The sequence below is a fragment of the Gymnoscopelus braueri genome (assembly GCF_963280865.1).
Source record: "Gymnoscopelus braueri genome assembly, chromosome: 21".
NCBI classification, from domain to species: Eukaryota; Metazoa; Chordata; class Actinopteri; order Myctophiformes; family Myctophidae; genus Gymnoscopelus; species Gymnoscopelus braueri.
In genome coordinates, this window is record NC_137623.1 from 36,665,936 (window position 1) to 36,678,435 (window position 12,500).

A 12,500-nucleotide genomic window follows, 5' to 3' on the forward strand; every position below is an offset into this window, starting at 1 on the left:
AGTGGCAGCTACCATTGATGCTTTTGTTTTGTTTTGTTTTATTTGTTTCGAACACCATACAATAAAAAAAAATTAAATTTAATTAAAAACAATTCCAACTATCTCAATGAACAATAAATCATAAATGTGTTCGAAAAGGAGCAGGAAGAACCCAATCCTTATAATATCCTACCCCCTAAATGCTTTTGAATTTTGTACATATGAGGTTTCCACTCGACAGAGACGATGTGCTTTACCACTTTAATACCGACGCTGTGAGCTGTGAACTAAGAGAGGGGGTGAGAGAGAGAGAGAGAGAGAGAGAGAGAGAGAGAGAGAGAGAGAGAGAGAGAGAGAGAGAGAGGAGAGAGAGAGAGAGAGAGAGAGAGAAAGCCAAACAGATAGATCACAGATATACTGTGGCTAATGTAGATATAGCAAGATGGCGAGACTTGATAAATGGCGGAAACCCATGTTGCAGAGAGTGAATCTGAGAGACAGCCATGGCCCTGAGGGCGCAGGAGACCTGGTGCATGTTAACCCATTAAAACCCGGGAACGCATCTGTGTAACCACGTTAACCATTATTTTATACTTTGGATATTTAAAAATAGCACATATACAAGCTACGAGTATTTCTCTTTGAATTTTTTTGAAAATGTGTGCAAATCGTTTTTTACTCAATTCAAATCTTTGCTTCAACAAATTCTACGATTCTACAAATGTCTTGTTATAAAAAACGTATGTTGCTATTATATCAGTGGTTCTCAAACTTTTTTCATGTCAAGGACCCCCACAATGATATGTATTTGTCCGTGGACCCCCCCATCTCAAAATATTTTGTTCCAGGGGCCGCCAGAAGCAAAGATGTTAGTTAATAATGTACATATTCAAAGATTTGCACAAACTTTCACGATTTTTCATAAAATAGCAGCTATGAGCTTGTATATCTGCTTGTATATCTACCAAAGAAATCAAAAAATGACACAGATGCTTTCCTGGTCCCAATGGGTTAAACCAGTGTGTAATGGACGGGAGAGAGAGGGCTAAATGATTGAGAGCATTTTATATAGAGAGGGAAATCGCCGATGAAGATCGAGGGCGATGGTGAACGTGTGTGGCATTCCAATTTAGCCCAAACATGTGTACGTGACGGAGTGCTGCTATCCGTAAATCCCAAATGCTCTAATTATGTATCATGGATGTTAATGAGCCATGGCTATGATTGGCAAACATTAGTATTTCTCTCTCTCCTCTCTCTCTCTCTCTCTCTCTCTCTCTCTCTCTCTCTCTCTCTCTCTCTCGTGTCTCTCTCTCTCTCTCTCTCTCTCTCTCTCTCTCTCTCTCTCTCGTCTAAGCCAATCAGATTTTTATTGGCCTTCTTTATGTGAATTGAGTAATGGAGCATTGTACCAGGCCAGCTGTGTTATGTCTGCATGCTTCTTCTGTACACACCGCTCAGTATCACACACACACACACACACACACACACACACACACACACACACACACACACACACACACACACACACACACACACACACACACACACACACACACACACACACACACACACACACACACACACACACAGCGCTAGCAGCATACATACCACACAAATCCCTGTCAGGAGTGACGTAGCATGCGCTACACGTACATGTGCAAGCGGAGAGTTTCCCCACAGCCTGTGCACCGGCACCATACACATACAGGTACATGTGCACGCACGCACACACACGCCACATAATTGCATCCAGTCGTATATACACATGTTGTCCAACAACAACATGTGCTATAGAGGTGCTTATAACAGTGAATGGTATTGTCCCCCTTCTGTGGGCAGTTTTCATGGAAATAAGTGTGTTCTTTATGCCCAGAGAACGAAACCCTCAATTATTTGTCACATGGCACTATACATGGAAAAACAGAGGAGGGTGTTACATTTTATGTGTGTGTGTGTGTGTGTATGTGTGTGTGTGTGTGCTTGTGTGCGTGCTTGTGTGCGTCCGTGCGTGTGTGTGCGTTACTTTTCCTCACCATGTCAACAACTGAACCATTGGGCGTTGCCTTCAAAACACAGTGTAAGGTTTACGGGACTGTTTTGCACAAAATAATCATATTTGAACCGGGGACCCCCCACCCTGACAAGCATTTGGATTGTAGGCATCACATTTAGAAAATAGCCGGACTACAAGCTCACAATGCCTCGCACCGTGAGGCGTTGTGAGCTTGTAGATCGCTATTTTCAAAATGTTTGCCTCTTCTTACGTGATATTTGACAATTTGGCCAATTTCTACATTAAGCTAATTCATCTGTAGACCCCCCAGGGAGGGATTTTGAAGTTTAGGTATTGTTGATTCAAATTTAGACTCTGTTGTGTGAAATGTACAGCTATTCACTTGATTGTCTGATTTTACATGTGAAAACTAAAAATAAACCTTGTTTAAAAAAAAAAAAAAGAATAGTGATGCGTAGGGTTCAAGTGGTGTACGAGTTTGGCACTACGACGATGTTGTGCCTCTTGAGATTGTGCAGTTTGAAGAGGCTGATAGTAACACTGTGTAAGGCCGGTGGTTTCACACATCTACAGTAGGTTGTTGTTGTGGTGGTTGAGTGAAACCTCCCCCAGAGTTTATCACCTTACCAGCTCTGTAGATTCATATCTGAGGCCTCTAGCTGCGTGTAGTAGTGCATCCACAGAGCATTGGTTCTCAAAGTGGGGTCCGGGGACCCCAGGGGTCCTTGAGGGAGTTCCAGGGGGTCCCCAGCTAACATTGATTTGATTTTACAATATAAATTGGGGTCCCAGAGATAGAAATGCCATTTAATGGGGGTCCGTAGCCTAATGCGTGTCAAGCTGGGGGTCCTTGAAATTAAAATGGTTGAGAATCACTGCTAGAGCCGTAAAAATCTTCTCTTATGGGGGGTCCCTGCATATCTTTTCAAATGGGGGTCCACGGGCTAATAAGTGTCAATTTGGGGGTCCTTGACATGAAAAAGTTTGAGAACCACTGCCATAGAGTGCACCTCAGCTTCTACATCCCCAGCATTGCTCACACAATCTGACCTGTACACAGTGAAGTACTATCATTTAACTCTGAGAGTGTGCAAATTAAACATAATTGTCAATTTTCTTTTCCAATTGTCCAATCTGTACAGTCTCGGAATAACGAATGGATATTTGTACACTGAGGAGCTATAGCATAATACATGCTGGAACACACGACGGTGTCGTGCACCAAAAAGAGTAGCCCTACAAGCTCACAACTTGTACTGTAGGTCTGCTATTTGTGCCACGCGACACCATCGTGTAACAAAGTATACGTTGGCCTTTAGCGGGTCCATTTTATTACAATTCTTTCATATTTTCTGCTTAAGTGTGCAGGAAAAGTGAGAGAGACAGGCTATATGACATTGGGCCAGCTGTGGAAGGAATGTAGCCTTATTTATGTGGTATGAGCTCTTACCAGATGAGCTCAGGGTTTGACTGAGTAGAGTGAGCGTGAGTTCAGCATTTAAATACACCGCCCTATTAAAAAACCACATTAACCCGGCTGTCCCTATTTTTAGCATGTTATTATAAGCAAAACATTTCTAAGATTTTCTTTTATTTCCCCCCAAAAAACAATTATTTTCTTCCAAATATATACTGTACAGTTTTTCTAAAAAATATCATAAAACATAGTTGATCTACAGTACAAGCTCACAACGCATCACATTGTGCGTAAGTCATGCTTGATGGAACTGTCTGCCTGAACTTGGCTCGGCTTTATGTGTGAGATATGCATAGTCATTATGCATGCACACACACACAGACACACACGCATGCACAGTGCACAGCGCACTGCGCACGCGCACGCGCACGCGCACGCACGCATACACACACACACACCACACACACACACACACACACACACACACACACACACACACACACACACACACACACACACACACACACACACACACACACACACACACACACACACACACACACACACAGAGAGAGAGTGCTCCTTTCATCTTCTCAGACACGTCCTTCATGCTGCTTTTAATTGGTCGGGTCTGAATCCCATTTGGCCCCATTAGAGCCCATAAGTTTATTAGCCTCCATCAAAGAGCTGGGGCTCACGGTCTTCCTGATTGTCCTGTTCTGCACTCACACTCTCCTCCCATCGGACCACCCGCCACCCACCCAACACTGAACGTGTACACTACTATATCAGCGCTTCTCAACCTGGGGGCCTCTGAATAATTTGCAAACACTAAGATTTCAATGATAGTATAACATCAATAATTATGAAAAAATAATAATAATGTAAAAAAAATTACATGTTTTTTTTTTTCTTTTAACCCTTTAAGACCGATTCTACAAATTTCTTCTAAATCCCAACAGTATTCTGAAAAACTATTTCTATATCAGTTTTCAAACTTTTTCATGTCAAGGACCCCCAAAATTACATGTACTGTATTTGGCCACCGACCCCCATCTCAAAATATGTTGTTCCAGGGACCCCCAGAAGCAAAGCTTTGAGTAAAAAATGTTCGCTTTAAAATAATATATATTCAAATTTGCACACATTTTCAAGATTTTTCAAAAATAGCAGATCTACAAGCTCGTAGCGCGGCACTCTGTGCCGCGCTATGAGCTTGTATATCTGCTATTTTTAAATAGCCAAAGTGTAAAATAATGCTTTTTAGCTCAAATCAAAAAATTACACAAATGAACAAATCAAAAATGACACAAATGAACCAAGATTCATGAACAAAAATACTGCACTCTGCTCTTGCTCAGCAGCATCAGTTTTATTCGAATTGACATGACGTTTCGGTCCCTCCGGACCTTCATCGAGCATCTTGATTATGCTTATCCTGGCGGGTGTTCACAAGCACTTATAAACACATGGCCAATGTGGCTGGAATGCATTTGTGTCTTTATATTGTTGCTGTCGGGCAGAAACCTCTTATCTCCATATATATAACTTTTTTTTTTGTTTTTTTGTAAATTAATGCCCTACTTGATTTTACTACATCGTCACACAAAAGCATCAAAAGCAGCAGATCTACTTCGCGACGCGTTTCGAGCTTGTCGATCTGCTGCTTTCGCTACTTTTGAATTTGAATCCTGAAAAGTTACAGTTTTGGACATATGAGGTTTACTTTCCACCCGACAGACACGATAATAGTCATCGAAGCAAAAAGAAAAACCACCGCGCTCCTCTGATCACGATCCCCCGATATGGTCGCCCCGGCATAAAAACCTGGAATATCTCCCAAGGCAGCGCTCAGCACACCGTAAATCTTCTGGCTTTTCAGACAAGTTGTACCTGCGCCACGCCAAGACAGCTGGCTGGCCTCACGATCTCACTTCCTGAGAGAGAGAGAGAGAGAGAGAGAGAGGGAGAGAGAGAGAGAGAGAGAGAGAGAGAGAGAGAGAGAGTTCCCTGCAGATAAACAGAAGGTCTAAGGATTAAAGGGGGCAGATTCGTTATGAATATTGGACGCCACACCGTTATACTGTATGTCAGACATGCTCTTGAATATCTGCATTCCAATTATAAATGAATACAATAGTAGGCCTATACAATGTTTCATTGTGTATTTTAGCACAATGCTTCTCAAACTTGTTCATGCCAGGGACCCCCAAATTGATATATATTTGGCCGCGGACCCCCATCAAAAAATATGTTTTGCCAGGAGGGACCCCCAGAAGCAAAGATTTGTGTTAAAATGTTTGCTTAAAAAAAAACCTATATATATTCGAACATTTTCTCTAATGTTCAAGATGTTTTTTAAATTGCAGATCTACAAGCTCGCAGCACGGCACAAAGTGATGCGCTATGAGCTTGTAGATCTGCTATTTTTGAATAGCCAAAGTATAAAAGGTTAAAGTGGTTAAAATTATTGTGATACTGTATTAACACATTTTGCTGGGGACCCCCTGGAACCTCCCCAAGGACCCCTGGGGGTCCCCGGACCCCACTTTGAGAACCAATGTTTTAGCACACATGATTGCATCTCTTGATTGCAGTGGTGGTAAAGTCGTACAGTTAACATTTATTGGCTCGTTAGTACATTCATGTGGCTCGCATACTGAGCCACAGTGATGAGCAGGTGTTTTTGGGCTTAGTGTGATGTTTCTGTTGACGGACACACCGAACGAGTCCAAATGTCTGTAATGACAGCTCGTTTCCAAGGTAATGTGTAAACAAGTCTCTCTTACAAGCCACAGTAGACCAGTGCAGCTACTACAGATTTCAGGAAAGGCACAAATGACACCAGGAAATTGTTGCAAGGATGGCAATAAAGTCTGTTTGACTTGAATGATATTTATCACCATGTTATAGCTACTAGTGCATTACCATCTCAAACACTGTGTAATTGCTTATTGCTGTTGAACATTAAGCACACAGTATAAGGTAGTCACCAATCCATCAGCTACTGTTTTCAATGTAGGGGCTGCAGCCCTCAGTGGGGCCGCCAGGGGGCGCCTGGGGGGGCAATTGGAAAGGAGGATATTACAGTTAATTTCAATTCAAATTCAATTTGTAAGATATTATATTGTCGTGTCAGTTTAGTCACTTTCTACCTGGCGTCCCTATTTTGGGCACGTCGTTATTGTCAAAGCTATTTGGCAATAGGGGGGACACAACCAAAGAGGCTATGGCTATTTGTCAATTCTTGACCTGGAGAAGTTTGGGAACCCCTGTCCTATACAGTACTTCTTAAAACATCAGAGAAAGATGTGTAATTTGTGTTTCATGGGGCCACAGCACCCGTTCCACTTCTGTCTGTGATGATGAATTGTGTTGCTCCGCAACCGCAGCGCACCGAACACGGGTCTCACAAAATGTGTCCCTGGGAACTTTTATATGAAGGCATAGCAGTGAAAATGAATGATTCCCCCTTTGTTTTCTATTGTTGCGTTGTCTGTCTCTCTGTCTCTCTGTCTCTGTCTCTCTCTCTCTCTCTCTCTCTCTCTCTCTCTCTCTCTCTCTCTCTCTCTCTCTCTCTCTCTCTCTCTCTCTCTATTTTATTAATAGTGTGAGTAGTGGGGATGGGAAGGCCTGGTTATGTGATCAGTATCGATTTTCGAGAGCCTATGATTAAGTGGTAAAGTCTATATATGGTGTGTGTGTGTGTGTGTGTGTGTGTGTGTGTGTGTGTGTGTGTGTGTGTGTATGTGTGTGTGCACTTCCACGTGTTAGTCAATACACGTCCCATCTAAAAGAGGAAGCCCCATTTTGAAACGCCAACCAACCGGCGTACAGGAGCCGTTATACGTTGGCTAACAGCATGAGGACATTACCGGACGAGACGCGCGCCGCGCGGCTGTCAAGTGCAGCCAGACACACGTGATGAAGAATGAATTCATTCTGCATGCAAGTCTAATGGTGCTTTCATCCCGTGTAGGTCATAGGCAGGGTCAAGGACATTGGATTTGCTGAGCATTACAGCGTGAAATTGGCATGTCGTACACTCGCCTATAATGACATTACAACAAGCTGGATCAATCAGTGCAAATTGTTGCCTTCTGACTGCTGCCGTTGAATGTAGCCTATACTGCATTTTCTTTTTAAGCGTATTAACATAGCGTTTTTCAAACATTTGAACTTTTTGGGAAAATATAGCTGATCGACAAGATCACAATACAAACCGGTATGAGGAAGTATAAAATAGGACTTAATAGTCAGGATTTAACAACGCCAAACATCATGGGATAGATTTCACAAGCCCTAAAGCAGTGGTTCTCAAACCTTTTCATGTCAAGGACCCCCATACTGACACCTATTAGCCCACGGACCCTCATTTGAAACGATACTCCAGGGAAATCTCCCTTAAGATAAGACTTTTACAACTATAGCAGTGATTCTCAACCATTTTAATTTCAAGAACCCCCAGTTTGATGTGCATTAGGCCACACACCCCAATTTTATAGCATTTTGATCTCTGGGACCCCCCAATGTATCATCAGTGTTCATTTAACTCAGAGAGCGTGCAAATGGAACCAAATGGACCCGAACGTGTCCATTTGGTTCCATTTGTACGCTCTCAGAGTTACAGACAGATAAGGGTCCATTTGGTTCCTAACTATCAATAATTTGTCTGGGGACCCCCTGGAACCCCGTCAAGGCCCCTTGGGGGTCCCCGGACCCCACTTTGAGAACCACTGCCCTAAAGCTTTGACCCGGCGTATCATGAACGTGCACTGTACACGTGAAATCAATAGTAAATGCACATTTCCTATGAGCACTGCAGTTACACATAGTTGTCACATGCGTGAGCTTAGTTGTGGCTTATTCATTGTAGTTGCGAGGTCATAATTGTTATAGCTACAGTATGACAATTATTCATAGGCCAACCACAGGAATGTACAGGTACTCTCTCAGCTACTAGGTGAATGTTGTGCTGAAGTGTTGGAGAACGCTGCCCTCTTGTGAGATTTGTCGTTAATGCAGCCGCAGTTAGAGGCTTAGCTGGCATGAAAGGAAAGATTAAATCGAGGCACCCTATGGTCATCTATTATTCTATTCTATTCTATTCTATTCTATTCTATTCTTGAATCACTGCAATATAAAGTAGAGTGTGAAAATTGGCCTGAACATTTTCTTTCTCTGCATAGTTAAACAATACCCTTTCTTTTGGGTAGTGCTCTATTATGGTTATTGGCAGGGCTGGGTAGTGGTGTAGGCATGACACAAAGTGTCTTTTAATATAAATAAATAAATACAAATATATAGGTTAGTAGTGTAAATTGTATTGCTTTCAGCCTCCGGCAAGCCAAAATAATTCCCCATTTTTTATCGTCGCTATGCGCAACTTAATGCCAGCTGGACTGGCCCGCAAATGATACTTTTAACCAGGGTTTTTCAACAGAGAGTCCTGGACCCCTATAGGGGTCCTCAGAGCTACTACTGGACCACAATGGAAACAAGCCCCTGGGGCCTTTTGTATTATCCTTTTGGAATAACTTTTGACTGTACTACCTGTACTGTTGATAATCATGTTAATAAAGTATTCAATCAATCGATCAATCAATCAAACAAACAGGGGGGCTGCCACATTTTTGTGTGATAGGAAGCCCTGCTTTTAACTGTGATTTACCCATTGGTGTTTTTGCGATATTGGCACAGCTCCGAATACCTCTTGGCCAATCACGATGCACGGTTGGAACTAGCTGTTGTTTAATAAACGTATATTCCTATTGACAGGCAAAATCAGGTACAATTCAGTATGCAATAACAATGATGTTTTCCTTCTATTGCAGGTTATGGACACACTGTCCAAGCTGTCCCATACCACATTGGCTCAACAGACTGGAATCAGGTAAGCCACCACTCATCAGCCGCATCCAGTCAAAATAATAATATTTTTGGCGGTTGTTTAATCCTTCATTATGTAATTCTGCCTTTAACCCATTAAGACCTGAGACCAATTCTGCAAATGCCTTCTAAATCAGTAGTTCTCACACTTTTTCGTGCCAAGGACCCCCAAATTGATATATATATGGCCGCAGACCCCCATCTGAAAATGTTTTGTGCCAGGGACCCCCAGAAGATTTGTGTAAAAAATATATAAAAATGTTCAAGATGTTTCAAGATGTTTAAGCTGGCAGCGTGGCACGAAGTGATGCGCTGTGAGCTTGTATATCTGCTATTTTTGAATAGCCGACGCTCTGAAAGACCTTTTTAAGTGTGCATAAGTCCTGCTTTTTATCAATAGCCAAAATCTAAAATGCCACAGATGCTCATGCTTTCCCAGTTTCAATGGGTTATTAAGAGGCCCAATTCCTGTCATTCCAGTGCGATAGCAAAGAGATTCTCTCTTTAAGGACCAACGCAGTTAGTATACTCTCATTCAAGGCAAACATTACAGTGGTCATTCGATCCTGTAGGTTTACACTCTATAAGTCTATAACGTTCGAAGGATCAGACCCTTCCTTCACCCAGGAGTCAGCCCAGCTCCTTATCCAGACATCAGTCATAGCAAAAGTTGACTATTGTAACTCTCCTTACTGGCCTCCCGGCATTTGCACTTAAGCCTCTCCAAATGATCCAGAGTGCCACAGCACGCTTGGTCTTCAACCAGCCCAAATTTTCACATGTCTCCCCCCTTCTCCGCTCCCTCCATTGGCTCCCAGTTACTGCGCGCAGGGAGTACAAAACACTGACGTTGGCCTACAAAGCAACCAAAGGTATGGCACCCCCATATCCTCAAAGCCTGATCCAACCCTACAATCCCTCCCGCTCTCTCAGATCGGCTAACACAGGGAAGCTGTCAGAACCTTTCGCTAAAACATCTGGGACAACGCTCCACACGTCCCAGACCTCTTCTCCCTTCTGGCTCCCAAACTATGGAATGAACTCCCCAATGCAGTTAGAAATGCGATCTTCCCCGTAATCTGAAGACTCACCTCTTCAGTCGCCATGCACCCGTAGTACTTGCCGTAGCACTTGCCCTAGCCTTTACGACCTTGCAGGCTTATGCAAAGGCTGAAATGTAACTTAGATAGCATGTTATGTAGACAGTACATACACACTATACGCGCAATAGCAGGTCAACAATGACCTGGCATCCTATTGTGTATAGTTTGTATGTACAGATTATACTTTTTTTTTTTAGACTGATTATAGGTTCTTGGTTTACTTATTTATTAGTAGATCACTATTTCTATGCATTTGATGTATTACCTTGTGTTGTCCTTGCTTACTGTAAGTCGCTCTGGATTAAGATTAAATTGTAAATTGTAAATTGTATACGTTTTAATTTTGTCTGTTTGTTTTCCCTCCAAAGGGCTTTCCCTACGGAGTGTAGTGTGGAGGACGAGGACATCTACAATCACTTGGAGGACCTCATAGAGTAGGTCTCCTTCTCCTCTTCTTCATTAAAGACTCTAATACTCTGTTGCACGACGGTGTCACGCTCCGAAAATAGCCGACCTACAAGCTCACAACGCGCCACATGCGTGTTGTGAGCTTTTTATCTCCAAATGGAGATTTTTTTTTTACATGCATAGGTTATGTACAACAATGTGAGTTTGACTTGTTTTGCATTATCCCCCATTTTACAGACTTGTTTCATGATGTCATGCACGAAGCGGCATGAGCAGTGATTGGTCTATATTTGTCGGACATACAGACATGCATTCCCGACAAACTCCCGTTTTAGCTTTCTCAGCCTTTTGCCATGACGTGAAATCTGGCTGAACTTTATTGCCCCTTCACGGGGAATTGGGTACAATTTTATCCAGCGCTGCAGATCACACTGTGAAATGATAAAGAGAAAGATTGGAGAAAATAGAGGAAACCAGCTAATTTTGTAATTAAGAGCATTTTCTTAGGATCAGGAGCAGAATATTTCTTTGAGAGAGAAATCAGAAAGCATATACTATTCCTCGAGCTGAGGCATTGTATCTCAGATCGAAAACCTATTGCAGGTTTTCGATCTGAGATACAATGCCTCAGCTCGAGGAATAGTATATGCTTTCTGATTCAAAAACTGAAACATTTGAAAGTCACCAACATCTATAATACTGTAAGTAACAGACGGGCAGGAACTTCCAAAACCAAATTCAGACATACTTAACAAATCTGTTATTTATAGAGTGGAACTCATTATCTGTAAATATTAAACAAATCAGAAGCAAATCAAGAATCAAGAATACTATTCAAATAAATCTAATATTAATGAGAGAGACCACACAACTGGAATGTTTGTACATGATGTTTAACCTATGTTCCTATATTGTTATGTAATTATCATTGGCATTTTAATAGTGTAACTTAGGTCTAGAGTTAGACTGACGAGTGTCAGTTGTTTGTATGCATGTTGTATGTTTTTTTATGTGGACCCCAGGAAGACTAGTGACCGCGGAAGCGGAAGCTAATGGGGATCCGAATAAAGAATATAACAGAGGAGCATTTCCTCTTTAGCATTCTGTGGATTTCCCTGCAGTGATTTACCGCTGAGCTCTGCTGCAACAAGCCAGCGACCACATCGATGCTCTTACTGCTGAAACACTTTGACTGACCGACTGACTGACGGACTGGTTCCCCTCAGTCAGTCAGTCAGTCAGTCCCTGGTGTCTCTGCGCTCTGGCTTCTGTTAATCTCTGACAGCCCATAGTGCAGACAGCCCCATGGCTTCCAACTGACAAGGAGAGTTTTGAGTGGTTGTGCCTGACAGTAGCCAGGTGGAGTGGATGTGATGAAGCAGAGCTGACCACAGTCCTCTGTGGAACACGTCAAAGTATTCAGCCCCCACATCTCTGCTCACTGCATCCGCTCAGCACTGCAGCAGACACAAGTATACAGCCTAACACAGGATTTTTTCCGGTCCGATGCCGATCCTAGTTATGGAGAGTTCTAGTCCTAGTGGGTTCTCATTTTTTTTTTACATTTCAAGGACCCCCATAACTCTTGAGAGTTACAGACCTGTAAGGGTTGTGGGGAGAGAGTACGAGACCGGTGTTTCTCAAAGTTTTTAGGGACTTACTTGAAAAAGGCAGCAAGGTCGAAATG

The 12,500-nt window shown here is 42.5% G+C and overlaps 1 protein-coding gene across 5 annotated transcripts in view; it reads left to right on the forward strand.

Moving 5' to 3' along the window:
- Nucleotides 1–12,500, forward strand: part of vav3 (vav guanine nucleotide exchange factor 3) — a 109,828-nt gene that overhangs the window by 39,699 nt on the left and 57,629 nt on the right. For all 5 annotated transcript variants that reach the window (XR_013932413.1, XM_080418258.1, XM_080418260.1 and 2 more), the window contains exons 3-4: nt 9,248–9,306; nt 10,774–10,839. Coding sequence is in view for 4 of the 5 variants with exons in the window: in XM_080418258.1 (XP_080274384.1) it covers nt 9,248–9,306; nt 10,774–10,839 (125 nt within the window). In the remaining variant the exon portion in view is untranslated. The remainder of the gene's footprint in view (nt 1–9,247; nt 9,307–10,773; nt 10,840–12,500) is intronic.